The sequence below is a fragment of the Lipotes vexillifer genome, unplaced genomic scaffold, assembly GCF_000442215.2.
Source record: "Lipotes vexillifer unplaced genomic scaffold, Lipotes_vexillifer_v1.1 scaffold1088, whole genome shotgun sequence".
Lineage (NCBI taxonomy): Eukaryota > Metazoa > Chordata > Mammalia > Artiodactyla > Lipotidae > Lipotes > Lipotes vexillifer.
The window spans coordinates 1,865,650-1,879,252 of record NW_006779738.1 but is presented as its reverse complement, the minus strand read 5'-3'; the positions used below and the strand labels follow the sequence as shown (position 1 = coordinate 1,879,252).

The window sequence follows — 13,603 nt, the reverse complement described above, 5'->3', positions numbered from 1 at the left end:
GGGGGGCCCTTGGGCTTCGATCATTTTCAACTCGTGGTGATTTAAGTATAGTTTCATCAGGCATCACCTAGCATATATGCATACCAACTAAACTGACTACACAGTCTACTCTATATGATTATGCTGGGTGAAACAAAATTGTACATCTGTAGCAGTTTTCATTAGAAACCTGATAAAATGCCCAGTTACCTGAAACATGTCCCACCTGACACCAATGCCTTGCCAGGAGGGAACCATCTCTGCCTGACTGCTCACTCATACCTCATAACCCCAAAATAATGAAGTCAGGCTTAAAAAATCTGCTTTCTAAAAAAGACTTTTCACAAAAAACCTGTATAATTTTTATCTGTGATAATTCCTGTTGCATTTTATGACTTACAACCTATATTCTTTTCGGGCAAAATAAAACTATGTTTTGAACAGACATTTCTTGTAAGAGCTCCTTCGTCTTCCTAAAGCGGAGATATCTGCTCAATGTGTGGTCCCCAACCAGGAGCATCAGCATGACCTGGGAATTTGTTAAAAATGCAAACTCTTGGACCACACTTCAGATCTACTGAAGCCGAAGCTCTGGCCCAGCAATCTACATTTTAACAAGTCCTCTGGGTGATTCTGGTTGGAGAATCATTTCACTAAAGCATGTTTGGTCAACGGTGGCACATTTGGGGTGGGATTAATTCTTAGTTGTATGACACCGCCCACGCGCTGTAGAATACTTAAAATCCCTTGCCCCCACTCAATAATAGTGGACAGCCAAAATGCCCCCAACCCCCATTTTAAAATACTCCTTAGGGAGAAAAAGACTGTGTGCCTAATACCAGCTCTTCAGTTAAATTCCACAGGTATCTACTCTATATTTATTTTACCACAGATATATATTTAACACCACTTAAGACTTACAGATGTTTTACAAAATATCTGAACTAGAACTTCTCCTTCACCGTAGTCAAATGTTACAGCTTTAAAATATAATATATATTGATTGTAAAATATACACCTCATTAACAACAACAATAACAACAAAATATATCCCAAAGTAGTAGTCTCCAAGGAAGAAATAACTCTGACCTATAATTGTACCTCTCATAAGAAAGCAAGAGAAGGAGGAACACAGTTTCATGGCTAGGCCTACCAGCTTTTAGTAGATCTTCTAAGACCATGAAGGGTCAGTTTCCTAGCCGTTATAATGAAAAATATCTATCACAAGCTCCTAATCTATATATTAGTATAACAAAATATTAGAATAATGTATAAAATGCAATCAAGAGTCTCATATAAGCAGAGTTAGCAATAATTTGAAAGCAAAATTCCTAGTTGTTATGGATACTAAAGAAACAAATATTCTAAAATCTGAATATGTGTAATTAAAATTAATATAAGTAAAAGTTAGTATTTATTTGTAAGTATGGGAAAGAAAGGTAATAAGCAATTTTTTAAGGCTAACACGTGTTATATTTTCATTATATCATAAACATTTTTCTCAAATGATTAATAGCTATAACCTAAACTAAACTGATACTTAGTATAGAAATATAGCTCCAAGGAAAAGCAGATGAAAATTTGAAACCTGAAAATGAATTCTGAGGTGGTCAAAGTATTTCAATTAAAAAGAAAAACATTTCTAAGTAAAGAAAATATTGAGAAACAGAAAAGAAAAACTCTAAATATCTAATTCCCAGCTAATGACACATTCGATAAACATACATAACAGTTACTATAAAGTTAAAACTTATAAAGTGGAAACTTACAATTAGAAGACCAATGTCCACATCTTTGTTGGTCATAAAAAGTTCTCTGATTTGTTCACATTGCAAAATGTCTTTATTAATATATCTGGAGTAGTCATTCACAGGCTTGCCATATTTACATGGCATTATGGACGTATGATTGGGTCCACAAGCATATAAATAAAATGCCTCTTGTGAGCCAATCTTAGCTCCTGAACAGCAAAAAAATAAAGTTATTTACTTAAAATACTCCAACCAAAATTTTTCGTAAAAAAACAAGAAACCAAGAGGGTTTTTTTGCTAGATTCTTATAGTTGTTCACTGTACCTTACAAAATTGATAAAGCCTCAATTTCCAAATTGGTGTAATGAGCAAATAATTTACAGCAAGATTATCTGCTGGATGTAAGATGAATTAATATAGATACATATATAAAGTTAACTGAAAGCTCTTGGTATAATGAAGTCATGAAATTTCTAGTTGCTCTTTAGGCTAAAAGCAGGTTTGGTTTGGTTTTGCCTCATTTTTTTTTTCTTTTTTGTAAATGGAAACTATACCTCAGTAAAGTCCTTTTAAAAATAACATGTGGGGGCTTCCCTGGTGGCGCAGTGGTTGGGAGTCCGCCTGCCGATGCAGGGGACGCGGGTTCGTGCCCTGGTCCGGGAGGATCCCGCATGCTGTGGAGCGGCTGGGCCCGTGGGCCATGGCCGCTGGGCCTGCGCGTCCGGAGCCTGTGCTCCGCAACGGGAGAGGCCGCAGCGGTGAGAGGCCCGCGTACCGCAAAAAAAAAAAAAAAAAAAAAAAAATAACATGTGGATCTTTATTCCTTCATCCATCCATCCATCTATTCAATAAACACTGTCTGAATGCTATTACGTGCCAGGTTTAGTGATATATTTTTTTAAATCACATATTTCTTTTTCCCCTAAAATGTGGTATTTAATAATATTTTTTAATATAATATACTAAAATTAGTGCATTTTCCAAGATTATAAAGTTGATTTAATATAAGCTTCTCTTTTGGGGAGGGCATGGGGGGAGGATGTATACCTCTACATTAAATGTATGTATCAATTATAAGAAGCACCTAGATTATAAAAATGTTAAAATATTTTAAAAGTTCCTCTTGGAATCTAGGAAATAGAGTACTTACTAAGTACAAGCGAAGGAACAGTATTAATACTTTATCCAGGATAAATAACTTAGTTTAGTATTTGTTAACTGAAAGAAAAATTTGGAAATGCTTTGAAGGGGAAAAATATACCATTGAAAAGAAGTAAATTTCCCAGGTCCCATTTGCCAGCCAATTGCAGAAGTTCTTCTTGGGATGATAAACAATGGCCAATCATGCAAAATGTTTTATTGCTGTCAGATGACAAACTTGCTTTTCTTGGAAGCATAAAATCCAAAATAACATCAGGCTTCCTACATTAAAAACAAAGTGAAATCAATTACTTCAGTGACTACTAGGGATTTTTAAAGCATGAATGTTTAAAAACGGGAAATTCTTGAACACGTTTCTTGGTTCAGTATCAGATAGTTGGTGACGGGACAGAGAGGAGGGCTGATTCTCTCGTGTCTTGGTCCAAGGTGCTGCTGGTCCACAAGCCCCCAGAGAAGGGGAGCAGAACAGAGATGCTGATGGTCCTACACCAGGCCGTGGGAAGTATGACCAGACATTTGCTGCAAGCTTTCTTTGCCACCTGACTCCTGCATATTCACCTTCCTGGTTTAAGATATAAATCAACCACCTCCCTCTGATTTTACCAGAAAGTCTCCCATCTCAGTAAACAATTCCTAAAAATCTCATGTCCTCTATGAGGGCTTCAAAAACTAATCAGAAAAAGAATATCACTTCTTCAGGTTTTGCTCTGACAAGGCACTAAAACGCCAATGCTTTTTGGCATTTTCTGTTTTTTCAGTGCTAAATCATTACCGAGCTTTTGATTAGTCTCTTGCTTTTCTTCATATAAAGGTTACAGGAATCCTTAAAAACGGCAGAGTAGGAAGAGGTAAACTAGCGGTTTCTCCTAGAGAGACACACACGATGGGAGAACTTCATCCTCTAGTTGAAATGGTGGAGTGCCAAGCTCCACCCCCATTTTAGAAATGTTTTAAGATAATGAAGGTAGCTTATAAAGACAAAGTTTGTGAATAAGACAAAGGACTTAGAATAAGCTAATAATGAGATATTCTATTTTGGTATGTATTTATTTAAAAACTTTCCCCTAAGGCTTTCTGCTTCATACTTAACATATAAATTTAACTATTTTAATACGAATATTTTTAACAAAGGAAAGACGTGAGCTAACTTTTTTTTACTGAGGTATAATTGACATACAACATTATAGTGAGATAACTTCTATTACTGTACAGGCATCTTTCTGGAACCAACTAAATGGCTGTGACTGAAACAGTACTGCCTCCTAGTGGCATTATGACAATACAGTTTTTATGCGTAAAGAAAACCTACTGTAAGATCAATGCGAGATGAGTTCAACAAACACTAAAATAATTCATACTATCTACTATGTGCCACATATTCCTACCAAATTTGCATGCTGTCCATCAAATAAAAATTAATAGAAAATATTAATAGGTTTTTTCAGTGTCATTGTATCTTGAAATATATTATTTGTAGAAATTATTCTATTAGTTCAGAGAGTGATAAAGACAGTGCCGAATTTAAATCAACAGAATAATATATTCATCCTTGGTCACTTGTTCTTTGCTCTATTAATAGATAAAATCATTAACTTGTACCAAAGGGGAAAAAATTCCCTCAAAGTAATGAAGAAATAAGTGGGCGAGTAAAAATTAGTGCTATGTGAATCAAGTGACTACACTCATTAACTTCAGAATGGGCCACAGAGAACATCTAGACTCTCACTCTGAACATGTCTAATGATTAGTTTGTGATTCCTGTATCTGTCAGCTGGCCTGATTCACCAAAACGCTGTCAGGTTAGTAAAGCACAGGGTTTTAAAGCAGGCTCTATCCAGACTCAGAGTCCAGTCTGCGTTTCAGCCGCCCTCCTCACTGCTGGTAGGGCTTTGGGTCAGTTACCTTGCCCTACCCTGGGTCTCAGCTGCCTCACATGTAAAATACACCTCTTTCATCATGCTGTTGGGAGGACTAATTGAGGTCATCCATGTCAAGTGCTTACTACACTGCCTGGTGTGTGCTGAGAGCTCAAGAAAGGAGGAGGAGAGAGTCCAGGAGACTCTCTCCCAGCCCCAGCCCCAATCCCAACCCATCTAACTCAAGGCTCTGGAAACAAACAGTGACTGGCTACCGCTGCCATTCAGGCTTAGGCAGTTGTGAAGACAGAACTCCTCCGAAAATATTTTATTTGGACTATGGAAATTGAGCTTCAATGACATATTTTCATGTATTTTAAAAAAATGAATAAACTGTTTCCTGTGGCAGACACTGTGGACTGGCTACCCTAGAGCCGTTCACAAGCCCCTTGCCCTGTCTTCCTGAGGCTGGACGGCTGTAAGCAATCAACTCCTGCAGCCACTGCAGTGCTGACCGGTACACAGCCTTCCCGTGGTTCCCACAGGCCCTTTCCTCTACCTGGCCCACTCACTCTTCCTCCCTCCTGCTCATGGAAAGCTCCATCTCCTTCAGGTCTCAGCTTAAATAAACTGTTCCTAGATAGGTCTTCCCTGATGTACCTCCCTTAAGTAGCAAACCTGGTATTTTCTGTCTCAGGACACATTTGTTATCCCCACAGTACTTGTCATGATTTGTACACACTCATTTAATCGTGTATGCTCGCGGTCTGCTTCCTCACGGGACTGCAAGCCCCAAAAGGCAGGGAACGTGTCTGTCTTGTTCACCAAGCCCCCGAGCCTGATATAGCATGTGCTCAGCACATAATAATTCCTCAGTAAGTATTGGATGAACAAATGAATGAAAAAATAGGTTAATTTCTGCTAAGGGTATATGTTATCTCTGTGATCTAATCTACTTCGAGGGACTTCTGAGAGAATTGGAAGATCGTGTATATAATGCACCTGGCAAAAGGTCTGTGACATAATAGGTTTGCAATATTTTAGACCATTCGATTAAATCTAGACTCCTCATCCTGGATTCAAAGCTGCTGTCACATAGTATCACCATGCCCACTCATTTTTCTTGCTCATTATTCAACTTAGACTGTTGCTTCCAGCCAGCTTGGTCCTTTCCCATGTTACACTAGTTTCCAATTCTGTATCCCCTTTCATGCTATTTCATTCAATAAAATACTTGCCAATGCTTACAATTTCCAAGATACCTTATAGTTCTCTCAGTGTTACATTTTACGTTAAGATATTCTACAAAACATTTCTTATTAATTTGACTCACAATTCTCCTGGTTTGTAAAAGTCATACAGTACTATAACCAAATCTATTACCTGGCATATTTATAGGACCCTATCTTAATCTATCACCTGATACATTGGCTTATATTTTTCTCTAGTCATTCTAATTTCTTTTGAAACTCTGATTTAATTTAGGTATTAGTCTTATTAGCCACTTAATTTAAATAATTCCTTATGGATTCATTTTATAATATATGGGCTTGACGGACTAAATTATAGGTTCAGTTGCTTGATATAACATACGTTCTACATGAATGCCTAAATGTTCAGATTTCTGCATGCTCCCCAAATCCAAATATTAATCTTCAACAATTATTTCTAAGGGGAATTAATTTTGTGTGAAAGTGATAAATAGGAAAAAATATCTAACTTGACAGACTCTTATGTTAATATATAGTAAAATTTTACCTATAGTTTTCTGTAATCTGTTTCAGAAGCTGTAACAGAATAAGTAAAATTGTAACTGACATTAATAAGTATTTACTAAAAATGTTTCATACCTCTGTCCAGAGACCCATATGGAGATCTTCCCATGGATATTCTTTTTCCCTTGGGGCTGCTGCAAGTAGGTGAGTACTAAATGTTGCCATTTGCTTGGAAGGAAAATATTCTCCTGTGATTCAACCTGTGCTAGTAAAACAGCTTTCGTATCGCCATTTGAATCCATGCACACACTGCACAAAAAGAAAAAAGGTAAAGGCTAAAAACATGAAATTTCTGATCTCAGTTTTTAACATGTATATCAGCTACAATTCTAGATATTTAAGTGAAATTAAAAATCAGTTCTATTATTAAACTAACTTGAAAAGTCAGTAGGCCTTTGTTTTACACCGTAATCTGCTTAGCTATTATATTATACTATTACCTCAATTCATGAACTAAAATAGATTTGGCTCATTTGCTAGTTAGGGTTAACAATTTGGGCAATAATCTTCAGAATTCAATTTGCAAAAAAAAAATTTTATTAGTACTATCTATACAGTCATTGCCTTTTTAGAAATTACAGTGTAATATTTGGTTCACACAAAAATTAATACATATTACACATAAATATCTAAATGCCTAAAACAAGGATGTATTGTTGGTCTAACCTACTTCGAAGGATTACTAAGAGAATTAAGATATAATTTATATAATGTACCAAGTAACCTTTATGACATTTACAGAGCATAGATCCCTAAGCAACATGTTTCATTTAAAGTTTTATAAAGATAGTATCATACTAGTCATACTCACTCAATACAAATAAAAGACTTGTATCTATACTAGTTAACAAAGGCGGTAGGAAAAAAAGGACAAGACAGCAAGGAGAACCTAAGCTTATTAGATAGTGGTTCTTAAATATATAATCTGCATGAAAAACTGCTGTCTGATAACAACGTAAGATCACTGCAAGCTGATGGAATACTTTCACAGATAAGACTTCAGTAAGTATTTGGTCTAAGATACAACTGAGAGTTAACATAATGTACTTCAGAGTTTAATTATAGATTTTTAGATAGAATAATATATTGTTACAAAGGCTGTATTAATAACTGTTAGAATGTATCTTCTTTTTTTAAAGAATTTTCTATTTTGCTGTAATGATCTTTATTAGCAGATTTCACATTAATGTCTCTTACATAAATTATTTAAATACATGGCTATTCATGATGGGTTGAGGATAATCATTACCGAAAGATAAAAGTGCCACTGTGGGGATCAGCCCACACTTGGATCATCAGCGCTTTGGATCCCAATGAGATCATATGAATACAACCTTCCTCTATGAACCTTTCACCAGGACTCACGTACTCTGCACCTTCCGGTCTGTTGTGCTCTATGAGAAAAAGATGTTAGAATGATCGTTAAGCAACTGATAAAAAATGAGTGGAAAAGTGAATCTAAAAGATTACAGAGCATGGTTGTTCATTTGTAGTAAATTATTTACCTGGAATGTCTGAACGTTCCAGGTAAATAAACAACATTTATTTCCAAACAACGTTTCCAAAGTTTAGATGTTAACTCCAAAATGAAGAGTGAAAACAGTAACTGAGCTCAACAGAAGTTGTTAAATGTTTTAAAATACATGATAACCGAGGGCTAATTGCAGGAGTCAAGAGACCACTGTGATATCACTGTGCCATGATTCTTTCATCGACTGGACTGGGCCACGGTGACATTGGGGCCCCAGCCCAGGGAGCACACACCATTGTCACGTGCCTTGCACCACCAAAGATCTCTATAATAATAATAATAATAATAATAATAATAATAATAATAATAGCATGTTTTTAAAAAATTTTATATTAAAATTCCTTTTAGAAAAATTGTGGTGTTTGAATATAGTCCTTGCCTAGACTCCCTGATGTGTCATCTCTGAACGTAATTACTGAGTGATTCTGAAACTCTAACATCTCTCTCCAAGGCAAGCGAAGGTAAATGCTATAGGCTTTGAGCCATCTGGTTATGATCCTGACTTCTCTTTCTCACCACTTAAAACCTAGCACTGCCTGAGTATGTATGATGAGCTCAGTCCTCAGCCATGCGACCTATTACCATGATTCATGACTTCATGTAAAGCTACATTAAGACGTACCAAAATATAAAATGCATGCCCAAAGGCTCAGACTTTTAGAGAAGATAAACACCGCCAGTTATCAGATTGCACATATATTGGTTGTCAATTTTCTACAGGTATAACCACCGCTAGGGACTTCCCTGGCAGTCCAGTGGTTAAGACTTTGCCTTCCAGTGCAGGGGGTGCGGGTTTGATCCCTGGTTGGGGAGCTAAGATCCCATGTACCTCGCAGCCAAAAAACCAAAACATAAAACAGAAGCAACATTGTAACAAATTCAATAAGGACTTTAAAAAAATGGTCCGTATCAAAAAAAAAAATCTTATTAAAAAAAAACAACAACAACAAACCACCACCAATTTTTAAGAATACTCCCCCTAGCAATGATAATAGTCTTAAAAAAGAACAGTTAAATTCATTGATTATCTTGAGGACTATTGCCCAAGATATAAGATATATAGAGAACTCATATCTGAAGTGATATCGAAAAAAAGTGTTTCCATATCAAATCTGAACTTGTACAATTAAGAGACCAGAAGAGAAACCAGTGTGTATTCAGGAATTCAGAGTAGTTATATTATAAATATTTCTTAATTTAGTGCTCATGACAACCTTGTGAGGTAAATATTACTATCCCCATTTTGAGGGCAGCAGAACTGAGGTGCTGAGAGGTTAAATAACTTGCTCAACGGCACACAGTGGTTTAGTGGCAAAGGATGTGTTATCGCTGTAATATTTTCTTCACCTTTCTTCAATTTTTTTGTAGGTACACTACTTTTAAATGTTAATTTTAAATGTTTATGCAAGATTATCTTCTAAAACACACGTTTTCTAATACATCTTTACAATAAGAAATTTTAAAAGTGTTCCCAATACTTAGTTTTCTCAGGTCATTGCGTATATTTATTCATTTTATAAGAGACCGTTTACATTGTGATTGCTCCCACTTAATATGTAAGAAAGAGATCTGCAGTTTATAGTGTAGTGGTGACATTTTAAGCTCTGGAATTAGATACAGGTGGGTTTAAATCCATTTCCAGCACTTACCACCCACATAAATTGGTCATGCTGCTTAACTTCATCTACAAATAGGGACAGTATGAGCACTCACCTTACTGAAAGGTTGGGAAGATTAAAAATGTATACAGCAAGAGCAGAGCAAAGTGACACAATCCAGAAAGCTCTCCATGTACATTAGACAGCACCATCATCAATAGCATCATATATATATCGTTCAGACCTATCAATTCTTAGGTGGCAAAATTCAAATCACAAAAGAAAACAGTATAACTACCTAAAACATTAAATGATCTGCTAAGATTTCTTAAAAGTTCAGCTTCCTAGGCTAACCCATAAAAGTACCTAAGTGTGTTCTGCTAATAACTTGGAAATAACGTCTGTGGAAATGTAGATTCAGAGCTCCAACTGTGGATGTCAGGTGACATTTCCCACCCTTCAGTCTCGACAGTGTCGTTAAGGTTTTCCGTTCCATCTACAGGTCAGCGGTAGAAGACCTCCCTGGAAACCAGATACTGGTGAAGGCCTAGTGTCCTGAAGCAGAGGCTCTGCTGGCGTGTGTAAACCTTGTGGAATGAGCAGCTATTGAGGCCAGCACCTCCCTATAATCACAACCCCCTAAACACCTGTTTCATTCAGTCACTTCATTCATTCATGGACCCTAAGAATTAGCCTACCTGCTTTACTTACCACCACCATAAACTGCTTTCTAACGAACAGCTTCTTTCTACCTAGCAGTTTCCTAGTAGCATAATCGCAATTCGAGCAGTTATAGAAAGAACTGGAATGAAATTTATTTTCACTCTGGAGGTTGGCTGATGCGTTTAAACATTCTGTGATGGGAACGAGGAGAGAGGCACTGAGGTAAGATTCAGCAATAAGAAAGAGAGCTTGAACTACGAGAGAGAAAGGAGATGAAATGGAGGCGGACTAACAAGAGGTGGGAAACCGGTAGCAGACGGATGGAAAAGTGGCTACAGGGTTTTATCCTTTCCTTTTCAAACACCAGGAGCCACCCTAACCCAGTGACGGGACCAGGAAAGAGGCAAGAAAGGGGGCTGGTGAGCCCCGCAGCAGTTGCAGATGTGGCCCACCTGCCTCCCCCGCCCCATACACACTAGGCAAAAGGACAGAAGAAAATGGAGTTTTCAGGGCTATCTGACAACTCAGGCTTCGGTAAGTCAGAGCCTGCCCTGCTGAGGCATCCCACGTGAAGAGCATGTTGAGAGTAAGTCAGAGCATCGCTGTATTCTCAGTGCTCAACTACTATAAAACCGCCGCCGGAAAAATCTTAGTGCAACCGATAACGCTGTTGTCATACCTGTTCCACCAAAATTACTATCCAGTAAAATTAACGACTTGTTTCTTTTCTTTGTCTTCTTTCCTTTTTCTGTGGTACTCTCAGCTTCGTGAATGCGCTCCACATTAAACCACAGTGAAACGCTGAAACCTTCCGACAGGTGTGGCCAGCAGTTTTGTCCTAGCAATGGCAAGTGGACGGGGGCTACGTGCCAAGAGGAAAGCAGCTGCTGGGGAAAACTGTCACTGTCACCCTCCTTCTTGCTCCGGGAAACTCGTGCTCTTCTTAATAACCCCGTGGCCTTACTGTTTAGAATCGCGGGACACTTTTGCGAAAAAGATGAAACATCATTGCTTAAATTTGGAGTATGCAGCAAAGGGAAGGTTAGATACTGTGAAGGACTCATAGTAATGTCACTTTCAACAATTTTCAGAATACCCAGAAGAAGAATTTCCTAGAGGAGAAGGAAACCACACAAAACTTTACAATCATGTTACAAGGTACATAATAATCTTGAAAGTCAGGTTATAAATGAAAATACAAACATACACATATGCATATCAGCATTCCTATTTAAATACCTTCCTATCTACTATATCATTAAAATATTCACTTTGTGTGTGTAGTTAAGATAAAATATGAAACAGAGATTTCAGTCTTAAAATACATAATCTCGTGTGGTTAAAACCTAAAAAGATATGAGTTGGTTTTAAGTACTAGCAATTAAATACAATGATTATATCAGGAATCATTTCTAGCAAAGAAAGACGTTTATTTCCAAGTACACTGTAGTTGCTTCTATCAATTATTTTTAAATGACGGATAGAATCAGAGACCTTACAAATGCTTCAGATTTCTGAATGGCATTTACAGCATGACTGACTTCACAAAGTTGAGTGCTCCATTACTTTCCACCTTATTTTACATGTCTTTTCCCTAATCAAATAAAATTTCTTTCATCTCTGTTTGGTAAACTAAAATAAGGTTTTTAGGTTTATTTATAATTACAAGTTTTTGGTTAAACTCAAACAGAGAATGTACAGAAGAGATGACAGGAAACAAGTATTTAATTAAAGGGAAAAGCAACGACTAAGGAGACAAGTAAAACAATAGAAAAGATTAACCCAGTACAATGCCCTACCCATGCATAAAATAACATCTAATGTTGATTATTACAATGATAAATGAACTGAGAAAAATAGAATAGAAACATTCCGTAAATATATAGTCAGTTCTCAACTGTCTACACGAGTGGGTTTTTTTTTTTTTAACACGTTTATTGGAGTATAATTGCTTTACAATGGTGTGTTAGTTTCTGCTTTATAACAAAGTGAATCAGATATACATATGTCCCCATATCTCTTCCCTCTTGCGTCTCCCTCCCTCCCACCCTCCCTATCCCACCCCTCTAGGTGGTCACAAAGCACCAAGCTGATCTCCCTGTGCTATGCGGCTGTTTCCCACTAGTTATTGGTTTTACACTTGGTAGTGTATATATGCCCATGCCACTCTCTCATTTCGTCCCAGCTTACCTTTCCCTCTCCCCGTGTCCTCAAGTCCATTCTCTACATCTGCGTCTTTATTCCTGTCCTGCCCCTAGGTGCTTCAGAACCATTTTTTTTTTTTAGATTCCACACGTATGTGTTAGCATACGGTATTTGTTCTCTTTCTGACTTACTTCACTCTGTATGACAGACTCTAGGTCCATCCACCTCACTACAAATAACTCAATTTCATTTCTTTTTATGGCTGAATAATATTCCATTGTATATATGTGCCACATCTTCTTTATCCATTCACCTGTCGATGGACACTTAGGTTGCTTCCGTGTCCTGGCTATTGTAAATAGTGCTGCAATGAACATTGTGGTACATGACTCTTTTTGAATTACGGTTTCCTCAGGGTATATGCCCAGTAGTGGGACTGCTGGGTCGTATGGTAGTTCTATTTTTAAGTTTTTTAAGGAACCTCCATACTGTTCTCCGTTACACTAGTGATTTTTGACCTGTGTTCCACAGAGCTCCCTCGGGGTCTACAAAGCTCAAGTGGGGTGGTGAAATGGGCAGGGCTCAGGAACAACCTTCAACCATGCTTCAAAGAAAGTAGCTCCAAAGTTTTATGTTTTATTTGCTTATGCTTCTAGTCAAGGTTTCATTAAAAAAATGGGTTTCTCAGCAAAGAACGGTCTAAAAATCACTAAGCTGCACCAATGGACAAGTGATAGAAGATAAATGAAGAGTGAGTAATAATTTTCTTAAAGAAAAGGGTAACTCTCAAAATGGTTATAATTACTTATAATTATCTTTAGTAATTAAAATTATTTAGCATTTCTTAAGCACAAAGACTTGGGGCGGAATGGGGTAAAGGGACTACAATCCCAATGATACGTCTAGCTAGCCAAAATTGAAGCAAAATGGTTAAAACTGTGTAAATAACAAAATAATCGAGAAGTTCACACACAATAACATGGAGCTGACTATATAATAAATACCACATCAAAAGAGGGAGCTTAGTGATTTCCAAATAATAAAAAAAATTCTATTATTTATCAGTGAAAAAAATGGCAAATTATAGCATATTTACTGTACAAGGAGATTTCTCCAGAAATATTCTCAAAAGAAGGGTTAGCTC

General features: G+C 37.0%; 1 protein-coding gene across 2 annotated transcripts in view; it reads right to left on the bottom strand.

The window, feature by feature from the left end:
* Positions 1-13,603, bottom strand: part of LYST (lysosomal trafficking regulator) — a 160,712-nt gene that overhangs the window by 113,255 nt on the left and 33,854 nt on the right. For both annotated transcript variants that reach the window (XM_007452943.1, XM_007452944.1), the window contains exons 10-15: positions 13,556-13,603; positions 10,994-11,426; positions 7,772-7,916; positions 6,598-6,771; positions 2,992-3,152; positions 1,749-1,939 (exon numbers count right to left, since the gene is read on the bottom strand). The exon at positions 13,556-13,603 is cut by the window's right edge and continues 83 nt beyond it. In XM_007452943.1, the coding sequence (XP_007453005.1) occupies positions 1,749-1,939; positions 2,992-3,152; positions 6,598-6,771; positions 7,772-7,916; positions 10,994-11,426; positions 13,556-13,603 (1,152 nt within the window). The remainder of the gene's footprint in view (positions 1-1,748; positions 1,940-2,991; positions 3,153-6,597; positions 6,772-7,771; positions 7,917-10,993; positions 11,427-13,555) is intronic.